The sequence below is a fragment of the Harmonia axyridis genome, chromosome 6, assembly GCF_914767665.1.
Source record: "Harmonia axyridis chromosome 6, icHarAxyr1.1, whole genome shotgun sequence".
Lineage (NCBI taxonomy): Eukaryota > Metazoa > Arthropoda > Insecta > Coleoptera > Coccinellidae > Harmonia > Harmonia axyridis.
The window spans coordinates 37049851-37063712 of NC_059506.1; the positions used below are offsets into that span (position 1 = coordinate 37049851).

The following is a 13862-nucleotide window of genomic DNA, read 5'->3' on the forward strand; positions in this document are numbered from 1 at the left end:
TTGCTGCTGTGTCTTCATCAGAAGGTTTTCAGACGTTTGGTGTTGGTGGTTTGTGAGGTAGAGCGTTAGAAATGAAGGACAGTCTTGTTGAGTGCCAAATGATTGTTAATATTTGATGAAGAAGCCTTATCCAGAATTGATTGTCAATACTTACCAAGAAGATGATGATTTAGCTATCTGAAATCCCAACTAACCTGAGGCAGCTGCTTGAAATTTTTTTGCTGAGAGTTATTTGATGAGGTGTCAGTCAATCGAAGACTACAAAAGGCAATAGAAGAACTGGAAGAGAGAATGAGGTTTCGAAAGGAAAAATACTCTGGTGGAGTCTTCCAATGGTAGATCATTCCAAGAAGTTCCTTCGAATTTTTGATGCTATAAGATCCAAAAGGTATCTGGATTTCGGTAAAAACATTCTACACTTCTTCACTAGCTTCCTAACAGAGCCTTACAGTCTAAGGAAGCATCGAATGAGAATGAAGTAATCAGAAATTAATGAGTGCAGATATTTTAGAGAGGAGAAAAAACTCCTGATCTCTTTATCACAGAATGCCTGGTCATATCAAGCCAAAGCAAAAATGATTTGGATGAGACATTTGTTGAAGTGAGGATGTAACTTCTTTAGAGCCTTCCTAGATACTGAAATTGATTAGAACTCTAGAACTGGAAGGCAAACTATAGTTGGTGCATTGGTGAGAAGGGTCCTAATGGTGCAAAAAAAAACCTTACCTGTTCTTGGTAACTTCTACAAGTTTTTAGGAATATTTTCGCTTGCTTTAGTCCAGTTGTATGCCTTCATATGTATCTCTTGATTTTTAGTCTCACTTGCTAAACCTCTACATGGAAATATTCTTTTCCAAGTCCTCAGAAGGTTAAGGTTCAGCAGGTGTTACCTTTGATTAAATTTTCTAAAGTTAATCGGCTTGTTCATCCGCTGCAAAATGATGGTGAGGTGTAATAAATGAAGATGGACCAAATTGGACTCAATCTGAAGAATGCCTGTTTTACTTTGGGGAGGAAAATCATCTGAAAACTATAAAATGAAAGAAGTGAGAGGCAGCAGAAGTACTGGAAATTTGGTATGTTCATTGAAAAATTGAGATGAAAGGATACAATACTGGAATCATTGCCAATTTTTCAACGAATTTTCGCTGCAAATGTGGCTAGTATGTATTTTGATTATTTAAGGAAATAAAATTGATCTTGCACTCAAATTTTTTTCCTGAAATTGGCATGAAATGAATTCTGCTTTCTGGTCCTAAAATTCTCAACGAAGATTTCATGTGGTTTCTGTTTTATTTTCGAAATAGGAAACTATTGGATACATCTTCATTTTCAATATAATGGACTGAATCAGGAAGGTAGATATTGTCTACCTTCCGAAAAGTTGATTAAATTCACCTGATGCCAAAATACTAAAAATCTAGATAGAAAAACAAGAACTACTCAACCCACCCCATTTTAATAATTTTCAACCCCACCAAAAACGAATCTTTCATTGTTTCTCCTGAAGTAATCATCAAGGCGAAGTATTTACCGAACCCGCTGTATATATTAGATCCTTCGTCTTCCCTATATATATATATATATATATATATATATGCCCCACTTCATCTTTTTACAGACCCTCCACAATACTTTTTGTGTACAGCCCCATTTTTTTCGAGGGGTGGATTTGGCGAATACAAAGACTTGCGACACTCTAGGTCCACCCTTCTGCAATCAGAACCTGCCTGAAGAGGACTTCGGCTTTTGTTCTACGTACATTGTGCACAAATTACTATTTTTAATTTTTCATCCGGAGCCCAGGCCTTCGTTGCACAGTGGAAATTATGGCCTCTAGTTTCAGCAGCTGGGAAAATTGAGACTTTCATCTGCGAGTTTCGTTCTCTGAGATGGGATGGTTGGTAAAGAGGTTACTTTTAGTTTTAACATGTTTTTGGGGAAGTTGTTAATTTGGTGAGGGAAGTTTGGTTAGTTGGTTTTGTTGGAGTAGTTAAGACAGAATTTGGATATTGAGTCGATATTTCCTTTTTTTCGTTACTTTCTATGGTAAATTCTAGTACAGTAATGTTCATAAGGGTAAAATATTTAACTTTTTCTGCGAGAATTATATATAATTTTTCTTGATTTTATTTGAATGAAAGAATTAAGAGGATATTGAAGAAATGTTGCAGATTACCTAATTCAACTCTTAACCCGATAATTTCAGGGCTCATCCAGTAAAAACATAAGACCTTATTCTTCTACATAACAGGCAAATTGAAAAGTCCCCGGTCTACTATAGTGAAACACATTTTTTTTTGGCAAATTTCGATTTTATTATTCAACATAGTTGCCTTCGAGGGCGATACAGCCATTATAGGGATCTTCCCACTTGTCGATACCATATTTGTAGTACGATTTGTCTTTCGCTTCAAGATAGGCCACAGTTTCGGCGGTTACTTCTTCATTGGCTCTAAATTTCTTTCCAGCGAGCATTCTTTTGAGGTCTGAGAACAGGAAAAAATCGCTGGGGGCCAGATCTAGCGAATACGGTGGATGAAGAAGCAATTCGAAGCCCAATTCATGCAATTTTGCCATTGTTTTCATTGAGTTGTGACACGGCGTATTGTCTTGATGAAACAGCACCTTTTTTATTCAAATTGGGCCTTTTTTTAAAGATTTCATCCTTCAAACGATACAATAATGCTATATAATAATCGCTGTTGATGGTCTGGTCCTTGGGAGGTAATAAATGAATATTATACTTGCGCATCGCAGAATAACAAAAGTAGCTACACTCACAACGCAATATCTCACAAACTAATGGTTGGACTGTTGTCAAATTTTGACACGTATCGTTTGAAGGTTGGTACTTACTAATAATCATATGGATTTAATACTAGCACCGCAATCTGTGCATCAGACCGGGGACTATTCACTGTCGATGGTTATGCTTACGGTTGATACTTAATAAAAATTCTGTCCACTCACAGCCGGACATAAAATTGATGTATGTGCAATTACACTTCAATCTTACGGACTGACATTAATGAAATCGAAATTTTTTGTTGTTATTGAATTTATGATGCAGGTATAATAAAAAATATCTAATAGCGATGTCTGTCATTCGCCAAAACGTAAAAGGATATCTGCAGCATTCATTCCCAGCCAGGAGATGGCTGATATAGTGGACGTAAGTAGTCTTTACTAATAGACCAGTCGTACTAATTGAAATTAATAATGATTATACGGAATGCCGAAACGAACTTTCATGTTATATAGTTATTAAGCAATTATAATGACTGGAACTAATGGAAATGAATTCATAATTGATTGAATGTAATAACTCGCTTATTTGCTTTCCGACAAGTCATTTAACTGTAATAGAGCCGTTCATTTCATTTTTTTTTTAGAGAGGGGTTTTAACAGGAAAAGTGGGTGAATTAAGTGAAATGAGTAGTCTACTTCTGAGCTGAATTTTAGTATTTTTCGAATGAAATCGATCATTTTTTATGGATGTAACGACGTTGCAAGTGCTTTAAAGGCTTTTTCATAAAGGCCAATTGAAAAGTCCCCGGTCTACAATAGTAAAACTCATTTTTTTGACAAAATTCGATTTTGTTATTTAACATAGTTGCCTTCGAGGGCGATACAGCGAATATAGCGATCTTCCAACTTTTTTCAACATTTTTATAGCAGATATGTCTTTCGCTCCAAAATAGGCCTCAGTTTCGGCGATTACTTCTTCATTGGCGCTAAATTTCTTTCCAGCGAGCATTCTTGTGAGGTCTGAGAACAGAAAAAAGTCGATGGGGCCAGTTCTGGCGAATACGGTGGATGCAGAAGCAATTCGAAGCGCAATTCATGCCATTTCGCCATTGTTTTCAACTCGGTTTTCAATGATTTGTTACACGGCGCATTGTCATTGATGAAACAGCACCTTTTTTCTTCGAATGGGGCCGTTTTTTAACGATTTTATCCTTTAAACGATCCAATAACGCTATATTATAATCGCCGTTGATGGTCTGGCCCTTTTGGAGGTAATCAATCAATATTATTCTTGCTTGAAAACGTACTTGGATGAAACATGGCTCCAACATTTCACTCCGGAGTTCAATCGATAGTCAGCTGAGTGGACTGCACACGATGAACCGAATCCAAAGCGAGGAAAAACACAACAGTCAGCTGGCAAGGTTATGACATCAGTATTTTGCAATGCGCAAGGAATAATATTCATTGATTACCTCCCAAAGGGCCAGACCATCAACATTATTATTGGATCGTTCAAAGGATGAAATCTTAAAAAAACGGCCTCATTTGAAGAAAAAAAAAGGGTTTTTTCATCAAGACAATGCGCCGTGTCACAAATCAATGAAAACAATGGCAAAATTGCATGAATTGGGCTTCGAATTGCTTCTGCATCCACCGTATTCGCCAGATCTGGCCCCCAGCGACTTTTTTCTGTTCTCAGACCTCAAAAGCATGCTCGCTGGAAAGAAATTTAGCTCCAATGAAGAAGTAATCGCCGAAACTGTGGCCTATTTTGAAGCGAAAGACAAATCGCACTACAAAAATGTTATCGAAAAGTTGTAAGATCGCTATAATCGCTGTATCGCCCTCGAAGGCAACTATGTTGAAAATAAAATCGAATTTTGCCAAAAAAAAATGTGTTTTACTATGGTACATCGGGGACTTTACAATTGTGCTGTTATACATAGTTAGTAGTCAGACAATAATTATTGTAATCGTCGCTGCACTATTCCACCAAACAATTATCTTCAATCGCTAAAACATGCATATCATTCTTGAAACCTAATAAACTAATATAAAAAGCGTCCCATTCAAAGTTATAGTGAAACCACCCGAAAGCAACATGACCTATAAACCAATTCACGAAAAGTATCTCCTTTCAACAACCTCTCCCAATCCAAAACCACACCCAACACATCAAAGCATGCCTTTCACAATGGTCCAACCATGGCCGATCCGATTATATACGATGGTCGATAGTTTCCCTCGCATAAGGGATGATTCCGAATGCACCCCAGATCGCAAAGAATATCGCAACCGAATGCCATTATGACCTATTTACCCCATTTGCGGGATTGCATATACAGAGAGGAGTCGATAAATGGTAATGATTGCGATAAGGGCGGCAGATGCGGTCCTTGTGATGCGTTCTGCAGACCGGGATTAACGTTTATCCCGTATTGAAATGTAGTTTTCGGGATAACGACTGGAAGCTTGAGTGCAATACGAGGCGGTGTGGTCAGAATTGTGATAGGGAGTCACGTGTTTGTGTTGATACGTTGAAAGGATGATTGGGTTGATCGGATGAGAAGGTTTTGGTTCTGTGTGTTGTACCAACATGTGCCTTAAACTTATACCCAACATAATTCTTTCCATGGCCCGCTGAGTTACTTTCAATGGACTAGTTTAGTGATGTTGATAATACTATATTTGACACGATAGAATTAAAATATAGAGCAAAACTGATAAATCAGTGAAAAAATTTTGAAAATTCATCAATAAATGACTGAGAAATAGATTATTTAAATTTACGTATTTTAGCGCGGAACGTCTTTGGTCTCCGACTCGTCTGTGACGTCACGCCACTTGCCTGTGATTGCTACACCATAAATTACGTTTAAATACTTAGCCGTGCCAAGGCTCTCGCGCCGTTTGTAGTTGAACAGTGTAGTTTTAACTCGAGTTTTGTTTTTATGTCACCATAATGGAAGAAGGCTTCGTGAAAGGACAAAGTTATTTTTACTCAATAACTTATTTCAAACCAACTTACACCTTAATATTTTTATTATCAGAAATAGACAGCTAGTACTGATAGGTACTTACATCAAAATGATCTTAACACACATATGAAGTAGTTTTAGGTCCAATTAAGTCACGCCTCATTAATTTGCACCACTTCTTCCTTTGATTCATGTCATTTGGTATATGAAAAAACAATTTATTGGGGTTTTTAATTGTCGTGCTTGCACACATAGGCACAATACAATATTTGTAGGATTTTTTTTATTTCAGCCATCGTGTAACGAACAAAACACGACACCAACGGCACAAGTGATTGTTTACCTGAGATTGTCACAATACCATAATTAAACATATAGAGGCTACAAAGGGGCAGAGCCTTTTGGTATTGAAGGTAATGAACAAGCAAATGAACTTGCAAATATAGCCTAAGAGTAGTTGACCAGAAAAAAACACCCTAATGCAGCAATGAGAGCTCAGAAATGAGATCCTTTCGAAGGACTTACCTACACAAGTTCGAGATTACTCTTCGTTATCGACTAGACTAGAGTTGTCTGGTTGATGTTTTACGTCATAACATTTGATATTTCGATTTAATTGTTAAGTTACCAAAATCATTAACAACCACTAACAATCTTGTGCACAACCTAAATGCTTTATATCCCTTGGACACAATGTAAAGAGAGGAATAACTTTTATTGACACCCTTATAATAAAAATAACTATTTCATCCCTGACCTCTGAGAAGATTAAAACTTGTAAGAGTCAGAGGAACCTATTGTGTTTGTGGCCGCTTCTCATAAAGCCCCACTTAACAACAATAAACACAGCGCTCGGTGGCCTAGAGATAAAGAGTGTAAACTCCCTCACCGAGTTGCGACAAGGTGCCGGTTTCGAGTCCCGGCGGCTCCCGATAATAATAAATTACCCAAGCGTCTGTGACACGGCACACACAAATATACCAAAGTTACACTGATGAGTCCGGTGTGTGTGCCAGGGACGAAACTCATAAGTAGGCATATGTGAAATCCTACATGTTCTATTTAGGCATTGTTACTGTGTCCCATCGCCTCTTTAGCTACACCACTGTTGGTAGTTCACGCAACAGCTAATGGAATTAAGACAAACAAAACATAAATTAAAAATTTTCAACCCCCTCCAATTCTATGAATGAAAAACCGACGCCACAGCCTCCGGTTCATAGATCACGGCCTCTCAGATATGAAATTTCGACGCACGTCCACGTCCTTGAGCGCTCTTCAGCACCAGCGATTCTGCCGGCGTCTGAAGCAGCGAACACACTCGTGAAGAGGGGATGTTGATCACGCCATCCTCACACTGATGACTCACGCGGACTTTGCAGCACGCGACCGCGTCCGCGTTTGTCTCAATATGGCGAGACATCCACTTCATCTCGAACCGGTTGGAAAACGAGTGGAAATTGAATTTTTCCAGACGTATGTGGCTTTTCATTTGTTTCCCTGCGGGCGGAAAGGGTGGCGCCCCCTGGGGGAGGTTAGGATTGGTTTTAAAACGTATTATCTGCGAGTAATTGGAGAATTGGACTGGTGGCGGGGTGTTGTATGCAGATTACATCGGTGTAATTTCGATATAATCTTCTTCACAAGAGGATGTTCGATGTTTTGTTGGATATTTTTATGTTAAATATATAATCAATAAATAAAAAAATAAATGAATAAATAAAAAACAAACAAACAAAAAAATAAATGAATAAATAAATATATAAATAAATGAATGAAAGAATAAATAAATGAATAAATGGATAAATAAATGAATAAATAAATGAATGAATAAATAAATAAATAATTGAATAAATAAATAAATGAATAAATAAATGAATTAATGAATAAATAAATCAATAAATGAATAAATGAATAAATAAACAAATAAATAAATAATAATGAGACAGTCAAGAAAAGCTGTTGGAGCTATTATCATTATACTACAATGAATATTTTGAGAGCTCAGATCTACTTAAAGGATCCATTCTCATAAGATTGAGAATATTGAAAAAACTTGCATTTTTTTGGTCATAACGAAACAAGGAGATTATACCCAAATTTGTTCCTGAAGGCCAGAACCTTGAATCATTGCACCTTATCACCTACTTTGAAGCTCTTGCAATTGCAACTAGGCATCCATCAAGCCAAGTAGCTCGAAATTTCAAACAACTACTTGACTTGAGAATCAAGGTCGTGAAAAATTCCATACTTGACTTGATTTTAGATTCAGAAATATCTTTCCATACTTGGCCAAAGTGGCCAAGGATTTTTAATCAACGCCAGCATCTTCAGCTCCTGTTGTAAGACAATTTTCCAGAGCTGTTCTTACCGTTACAAAAACTCGCAATAGGTTAGGCGACAAATCTATGAGATGCCTCATGTGTCTTAGATCCTGAATGGAAAATTATGAAATCAAACAAAGCCTGGAGGTTTCTCAATATTCAGGAACTTCTTTTTTATATTTTTTTCATTTTGTTATGATTTATAGTGATTTAATTCATGTTTCTATTTCAGAAGAGTTTCGGTTCTTTCATATAATAAGTTTAAAAGATAAAAGTGTTTTTTGCAAGGTTCCTTCTCATTTCATAATTATTTTTATTGATGTGACACTACACAATGAAACTGCTAAAAATCAAGTAGCTTGATATGATTCAAGTACTTGATAAATTAATATTTGACTTGATTCGAGATTGAAAAACTACTACTTGACTTGAAGCTTGAAAATCAAGCCAAGCCGTGAATCCCTAATTACTAGTCAACTAACAACTCTCGAGAGCTTCACCAAAGAGCACTTAACAGTACAAAAGTTTGATGTACTGCCTCGTTTAAAGACCCCACAATTTTGAGGAAGATGGCGTTACCTTTACAGAGAACTCAAATTTTTCGTAAAATTTGATATAGAATTGAAAATTTCTATCTCTTCTAACCAATCAAACGTAGCTGTGTGTAATAAGGATATATCAAATGATGAAATACGATGAAAAGATTATATTCAATATATATTTCTAAATTAATAAATAGGGATAAAATGTAAATACATCAGCCATTAACACCTAATACATATAATTCTAGTTGACACTTTTGTACCCTGACAGAAACGTATATACTGGGTCACCAGTTAAAAAAGAATCAGAAAGATTCCATATATGGACAATATCACATCATATACTTAATAAATTAATTTTTCTCCAAAAATACTCAAACTGACCTCCCAGTATAAAAAGATCTACATTATGAACACATATATAATATGAAATAGGTAATCTAAAATTCGTAATCCAAAGTTTAAAAGACAGGAATGTTTTCTTGAGGCGTTTTCACCAAATCATCATCCAAACAGAGTAGAAGCATGAAGGTGAAGTAGAGCGCAGGTGCACTCATCAGGTGCCAAACGTCATGCTTGTCGTAGAAATCTAGGAAGACACAGTCCTGGTTCAAATTTCTCGATTCAGCAGGGGTAACCTGAAAAATAACGATCTCACACCAGGTTCATTGAGAAGAACAAAATTCTTTACCATCCATATGGTGGCCTTGTCGAAGAAGTAAACAGCGCTTATTGCCCACATTGCTAGACTTAGTAAACCATAAACTATGGCTTCTATGCACAACTTCTCTCTATGTAATAACTGAAAAAAAATACCATTCGGGCTTATAATAAGGGATGAAATTGTATAACAGGAGATTTACCTTCATGCAAATGTAAAAAGCGGTGTGTAAAATGGCGTTACCCATCAGAATGAGCAGGAGGAAGCTCCCGAAGTCAGTGGCGTCCACCGAATATAAACATAGTCCAAACAGAAGCATTGCCATGTTAGCAACGTTAGCAATGACCAGTAGGACGAATCTTACTGAAGAAACAAAATATGTAACATACCCCTCGGTGAGAAATTGAAGACTTTACCTTTCTTATTCGGCATGAAGGTTCGCTTTGTGAAGCCAGTTTGGTGGATCTCCTCCTCGACTTTTTTGAAACCTTGGAAGACGTAGCCTAGGAAGTAGATCTTAAAGGACACATACATGCACAAGGCTATGTAGCCGATGTAGAAAGCTAGCCAGATGAGAATGTGACCATGAAGAATTCCAATCATCGCTGAAAAGGAATTTCACAATTATAAGTGTCATCTGTGTATCATGTCATAAGTGTCATCTATGTGTTGTTTGTAATTACCGACGAATATGATGAAACCAAGTATGGTAAATGTAGAATAGGCAGTTACATTTATATCGGGGTGACGATTTTGGTACAGTTTTACAGAACACAGTACTGCCATTATGTACATGAAACTGGTGTCTGTAAAAATTGGAAATGCAATGTTAGTTTGGCTCCTTTATCCTTATATATTTATGTTTTACCAAATTGATAATTTGATTGGCTTGGACAAATGTGGTAACAGCCTGATAATATTCCTTCAATGATCAAAGAGACTCCCATTGCGTAGTAGAGCCCGTAGTGCTCAGGTATACCAACTCCCTAAAAATTCACATCAGTTTGCGGTAACAATGTGGGAGAAAACTTACTTTTCTCTCTGGGATTGTCTTATGCCTGTGCAGTACCACGCATATGAACAAAGCTCCTAGTACTAAATAACCTGTATTCGAGAAAATATGGTTAAAATCGCTGAATCCAAACAATGGATGAGCACAACTAAAGTTGTAATAGCAGAGGTCTTGGTTTCCCGTTTTGTTCACCATCTGAAAGAAAAAATACGAAGATGAGCCCTTTCTACTCGAATAATATTCAATATCGTACCCTTTGGTATGTTGCCACCAACTGCACCACTGGGATACTGTAAAAGATGGAGATGCTCAACACATGCCAGAGATAATTCAGGGATCTCTTTTTGGTCTTCACCGGATACTTGGAGATCATTTTGACGTTCAACTTGGGCGTTTTTAGGAGATCATTGATTTCCGTTGTGTTCCTTTTCTGTAGCTCATCTTGAATTTGTTCTTCTTGATCTGAGAACTCAGATGTAATCTTTTTGTTTTTGACGCAGTATTATCTTACCTTCCAAGTCAATAACATCTTTAAAGCTTCCGTAATTTGAGAAAATATAGACTAGACCGATATCTAACAACAACATGATGAGTAAGCCTCCCAAACTTATGAACATCGGCTTGAAATAGTCCATTGCACTCAGAGCTCTGTTTACTTTAAAGGAGACTGTAGAAGTTCTGTCTGGAAATTTATCAGTCACTCTGAGAAGGCCAGATTTGACTTTCTTTTTCGTTTCCATGTTGCACTCGTAATTGTTTGGCCTGGCTATGAACACCAAGAAGAAACCGTGCTTGAATTCTTGTTTCTGAAATGACAGTTTTGAGTTTTACTGTAAAATTTCCTGTTGGAGAAGCTTACGTCAACTGTGATAGCCCCTCTTCTCGTTATCGACTGATATTTGCCTTGGTATTTTATGTTCTCGTTGAGGTCAAATACTGGGCACTGAAATAAAAAAGGGGGCTCAAGAATTGAACCGTGGGGAACACCCAAAATGGACCGATAGTTATCATGCAATCCATTTGGAATAGTAGATCAAGGAAGTATCCGGAGAGAACGAGCTCTGATAAAGTCTTTGTCATTTAAAGATCTTTGTGAAAGTATTGATTATCCAGATACTTTCTAGTCAGACTGACATTACTTACGTCACTGTCTTGTACAGAAACTGCCAAGCAGACGTCATCCGGGGAAGTAATTTGTACTATAACAGTTTCTTCATTTCCTTCAAATTTATAATACACGTATCTACTTGCACTAGCTGTTACCGACAAGGTGTATTTGACGTTTTCCCTGACAATGAAGTCTTTTTCTTCTTCTGCCTGTATGTGGACATCTACAAAGCTATTACTCGGTGTGGACACAGACACGAAGAAGTGTTGCAAAAAGAGCTCGCTACTATTGGTTTTCAACAGTTCTAAAAAATTCGAAAAAAGCCTTTATGTTTTGACTACTATTAGACTTAACCTACCTTCTTTGGAAAGTTTGTTGATATTATCCATAGCTTGGTGGCATACTGTTCTGGACGTATTCATAAAGAATACTTCTGAACGTTTTCCAATAGGGATTCTGTATGGTATTTCCCATGACATAACCTGGCGTTCTTGGGATACCACCACGAGGAGTGGTTGAGATGCGTTGGCTTGTGTACTCCATACCTTTACCCTGTAAGGGTTGGGCCCCTAAAAATATAAGAGAATCATACAAGCCATTTAGACGTTGAGGGATAAGTTTCCAACGGGAAGATGTATAATTGTATAACTTTGGAAAACTTAAATGTCTAATTCGTTATTCTATCAACGTGTAATGAATCCAAACAATACAGCTGTCAGGAAGAACTGTTTCTTTCTGAAATTTTTCCGCATTTGCTTCAAACTACACAAGTCCCATTGAAGTTCATCTGGAACAACTGTAGCCGCTGTTGCTTCTGCTTCAATTGTAGCTGATGCTCTTGTTTTTTTTTTGTTGTTCCAATAACAGCAAAAACAACAGCTGCACCTTTCATAACTGTTGCTGCTGCTACAATTGTGGCTACTGCATTTGTTTTTGTTGCTGCTACAATTGAAGCTGCAGCACCAGCTGTCACAGTTATTCTGGATAACCTTAAACTGTACCAAATTAGCTAAAATTGATCATAGATTTCGCCAAGAGGCTTCAAATGGGTTGGGAACAGAAACTGCAAATATTTAAAGCACTGAATGTGTCACTAGCTGTTACTTGTGTCAACTGTAGTTTGACAATTGACTTGTCAAATCGAATGCATAGAATATGGCCTAGCAATAGCCTACTTGCATTTCATATTGCATATTTGCTTGAAAAAGTGTTAGTATGAGTGAAAGTGTAAAAGAAAATTGTAGATTTGTTTGATAATTGTTGTTCCCAATCTCTCTTATATAGCTAAGACCTGAGAAACGAAGTATTTTTGTTGGATATTGTTCTCGATATGACCAAGAAGGTTTCTGAATGTATATTTGGAGAAGGATCATGCTTATCTGTTCCCATTGTAGATAATTATATGTAATGCGGAAAATATCATCAAAAGCGTTATGAACGATCAAACTTCTGTCTTCAACTTACTCTCCCTGGTGGAAACGACAGCAAGTACTGGATGCTGCTGTTCAAGCTAATAGATGAGGTTCTATTGAAATGGCCAACAGAAACGTGAAATCGCTTGTAATTTAGCAATTCAAACTCACTATCGCTGCTACAATAATTTCCTCGTATGCCAAAAGCGAACAAAACGAACACGAGTATCATATTTACGTATATTCAAGGCTCCAATCGATCCAGTGGTTGCATATCCGTCGATGCTGCGTTTTTTAATCCTCGATTGCACTTGAATATACGGAAATAAAACTCGTAAACAACTCACGACGAATACCGAAGCGCTAACGACACGCAAACCGACAGAAAAATCTAGGACATCGTGCTCCACTCGAGGATGAGGACTGTTTTCGTTCGTAGGGACAAAGTCCATTCTATGCTGCCATGTTCTGTGCGCGCCGAACGCCCTGGACGTTCAGACGCCAGCCTTGTGACGTCAGGTTTGTTTCGAAGGCGCCCTAATATGTCTCCGATCGATGTGACGAAAGCGTGTAGGTTTTAATCGGGTGTTTTCGACTTTGGATGTGTTTTGTTTTCGGTGAAGCAGGTGGGAGTGTATGTGGATAGGTATACGACACTTGATACATAGAGTTTTCTACGGGTTGCGTGACGTTTGGGTCTGTGGTGCTGGGTTGGGGCATAGAGTGGGAAGGAGTTGGTTTCGATTGGTGAAAAAGGAAGGATGTTACTGTTTTTTCGTGTGTTTCCATCTGTAGAAGAGTTTTATCGACTATTGAGACATTTTCATGAGTTTTGTGGAGAGGAAGAATAGGAAAATACTCTGTGACATAACCTAAAATGAGTAGTACTGGAAGAACATGAGGAAGACCTGTGCGTATTGAATTACTGTATTTAATTAGTTATAATAAATGTCTTGTTGAAGCAGACTGGAGTTTTTGTATATTAACCATCACATATTCAATATCTTCTAATGCGTGAACAAGATTTCGACGAACTATTGTGTTTGAGCAGTAAATTGATGTTGTTTCAGC

General features: G+C 37.3%; 1 protein-coding gene across 2 annotated transcripts; it reads right to left on the minus strand.

Moving 5' to 3' along the window:
• Nucleotides 1-8754: 8754 nt before the first annotated feature.
• LOC123682796 (SID1 transmembrane family member 1-like) lies at nt 8755-13231 on the minus strand. 2 transcript variants are annotated; one of them, XM_045621582.1, is made up of 13 exons: nt 12844-13231; nt 11738-11948; nt 11415-11683; nt 11131-11214; nt 10783-11077; nt 10525-10733; nt 10293-10466; nt 10128-10245; nt 9943-10065; nt 9676-9864; nt 9462-9622; nt 9290-9400; nt 8755-9236 (listed from the first exon to the last, which is right to left on the minus strand). In XM_045621582.1, exons 1-13 carry the CDS (start codon nt 13021-13023, stop codon nt 9060-9062), a joined length of 2301 nt encoding a protein of 766 aa, XP_045477538.1. In that variant the 5' UTR covers nt 13024-13231; the 3' UTR covers nt 8755-9059. The 2 variants fall into 2 exon arrangements, with proteins under 2 accessions (XP_045477538.1, XP_045477539.1); XM_045621583.1 differs by lacking the exon at nt 12844-13231 and adding an exon at nt 12381-12460.
• Between the last annotated feature and the right edge of the window lie 631 nt (nt 13232-13862).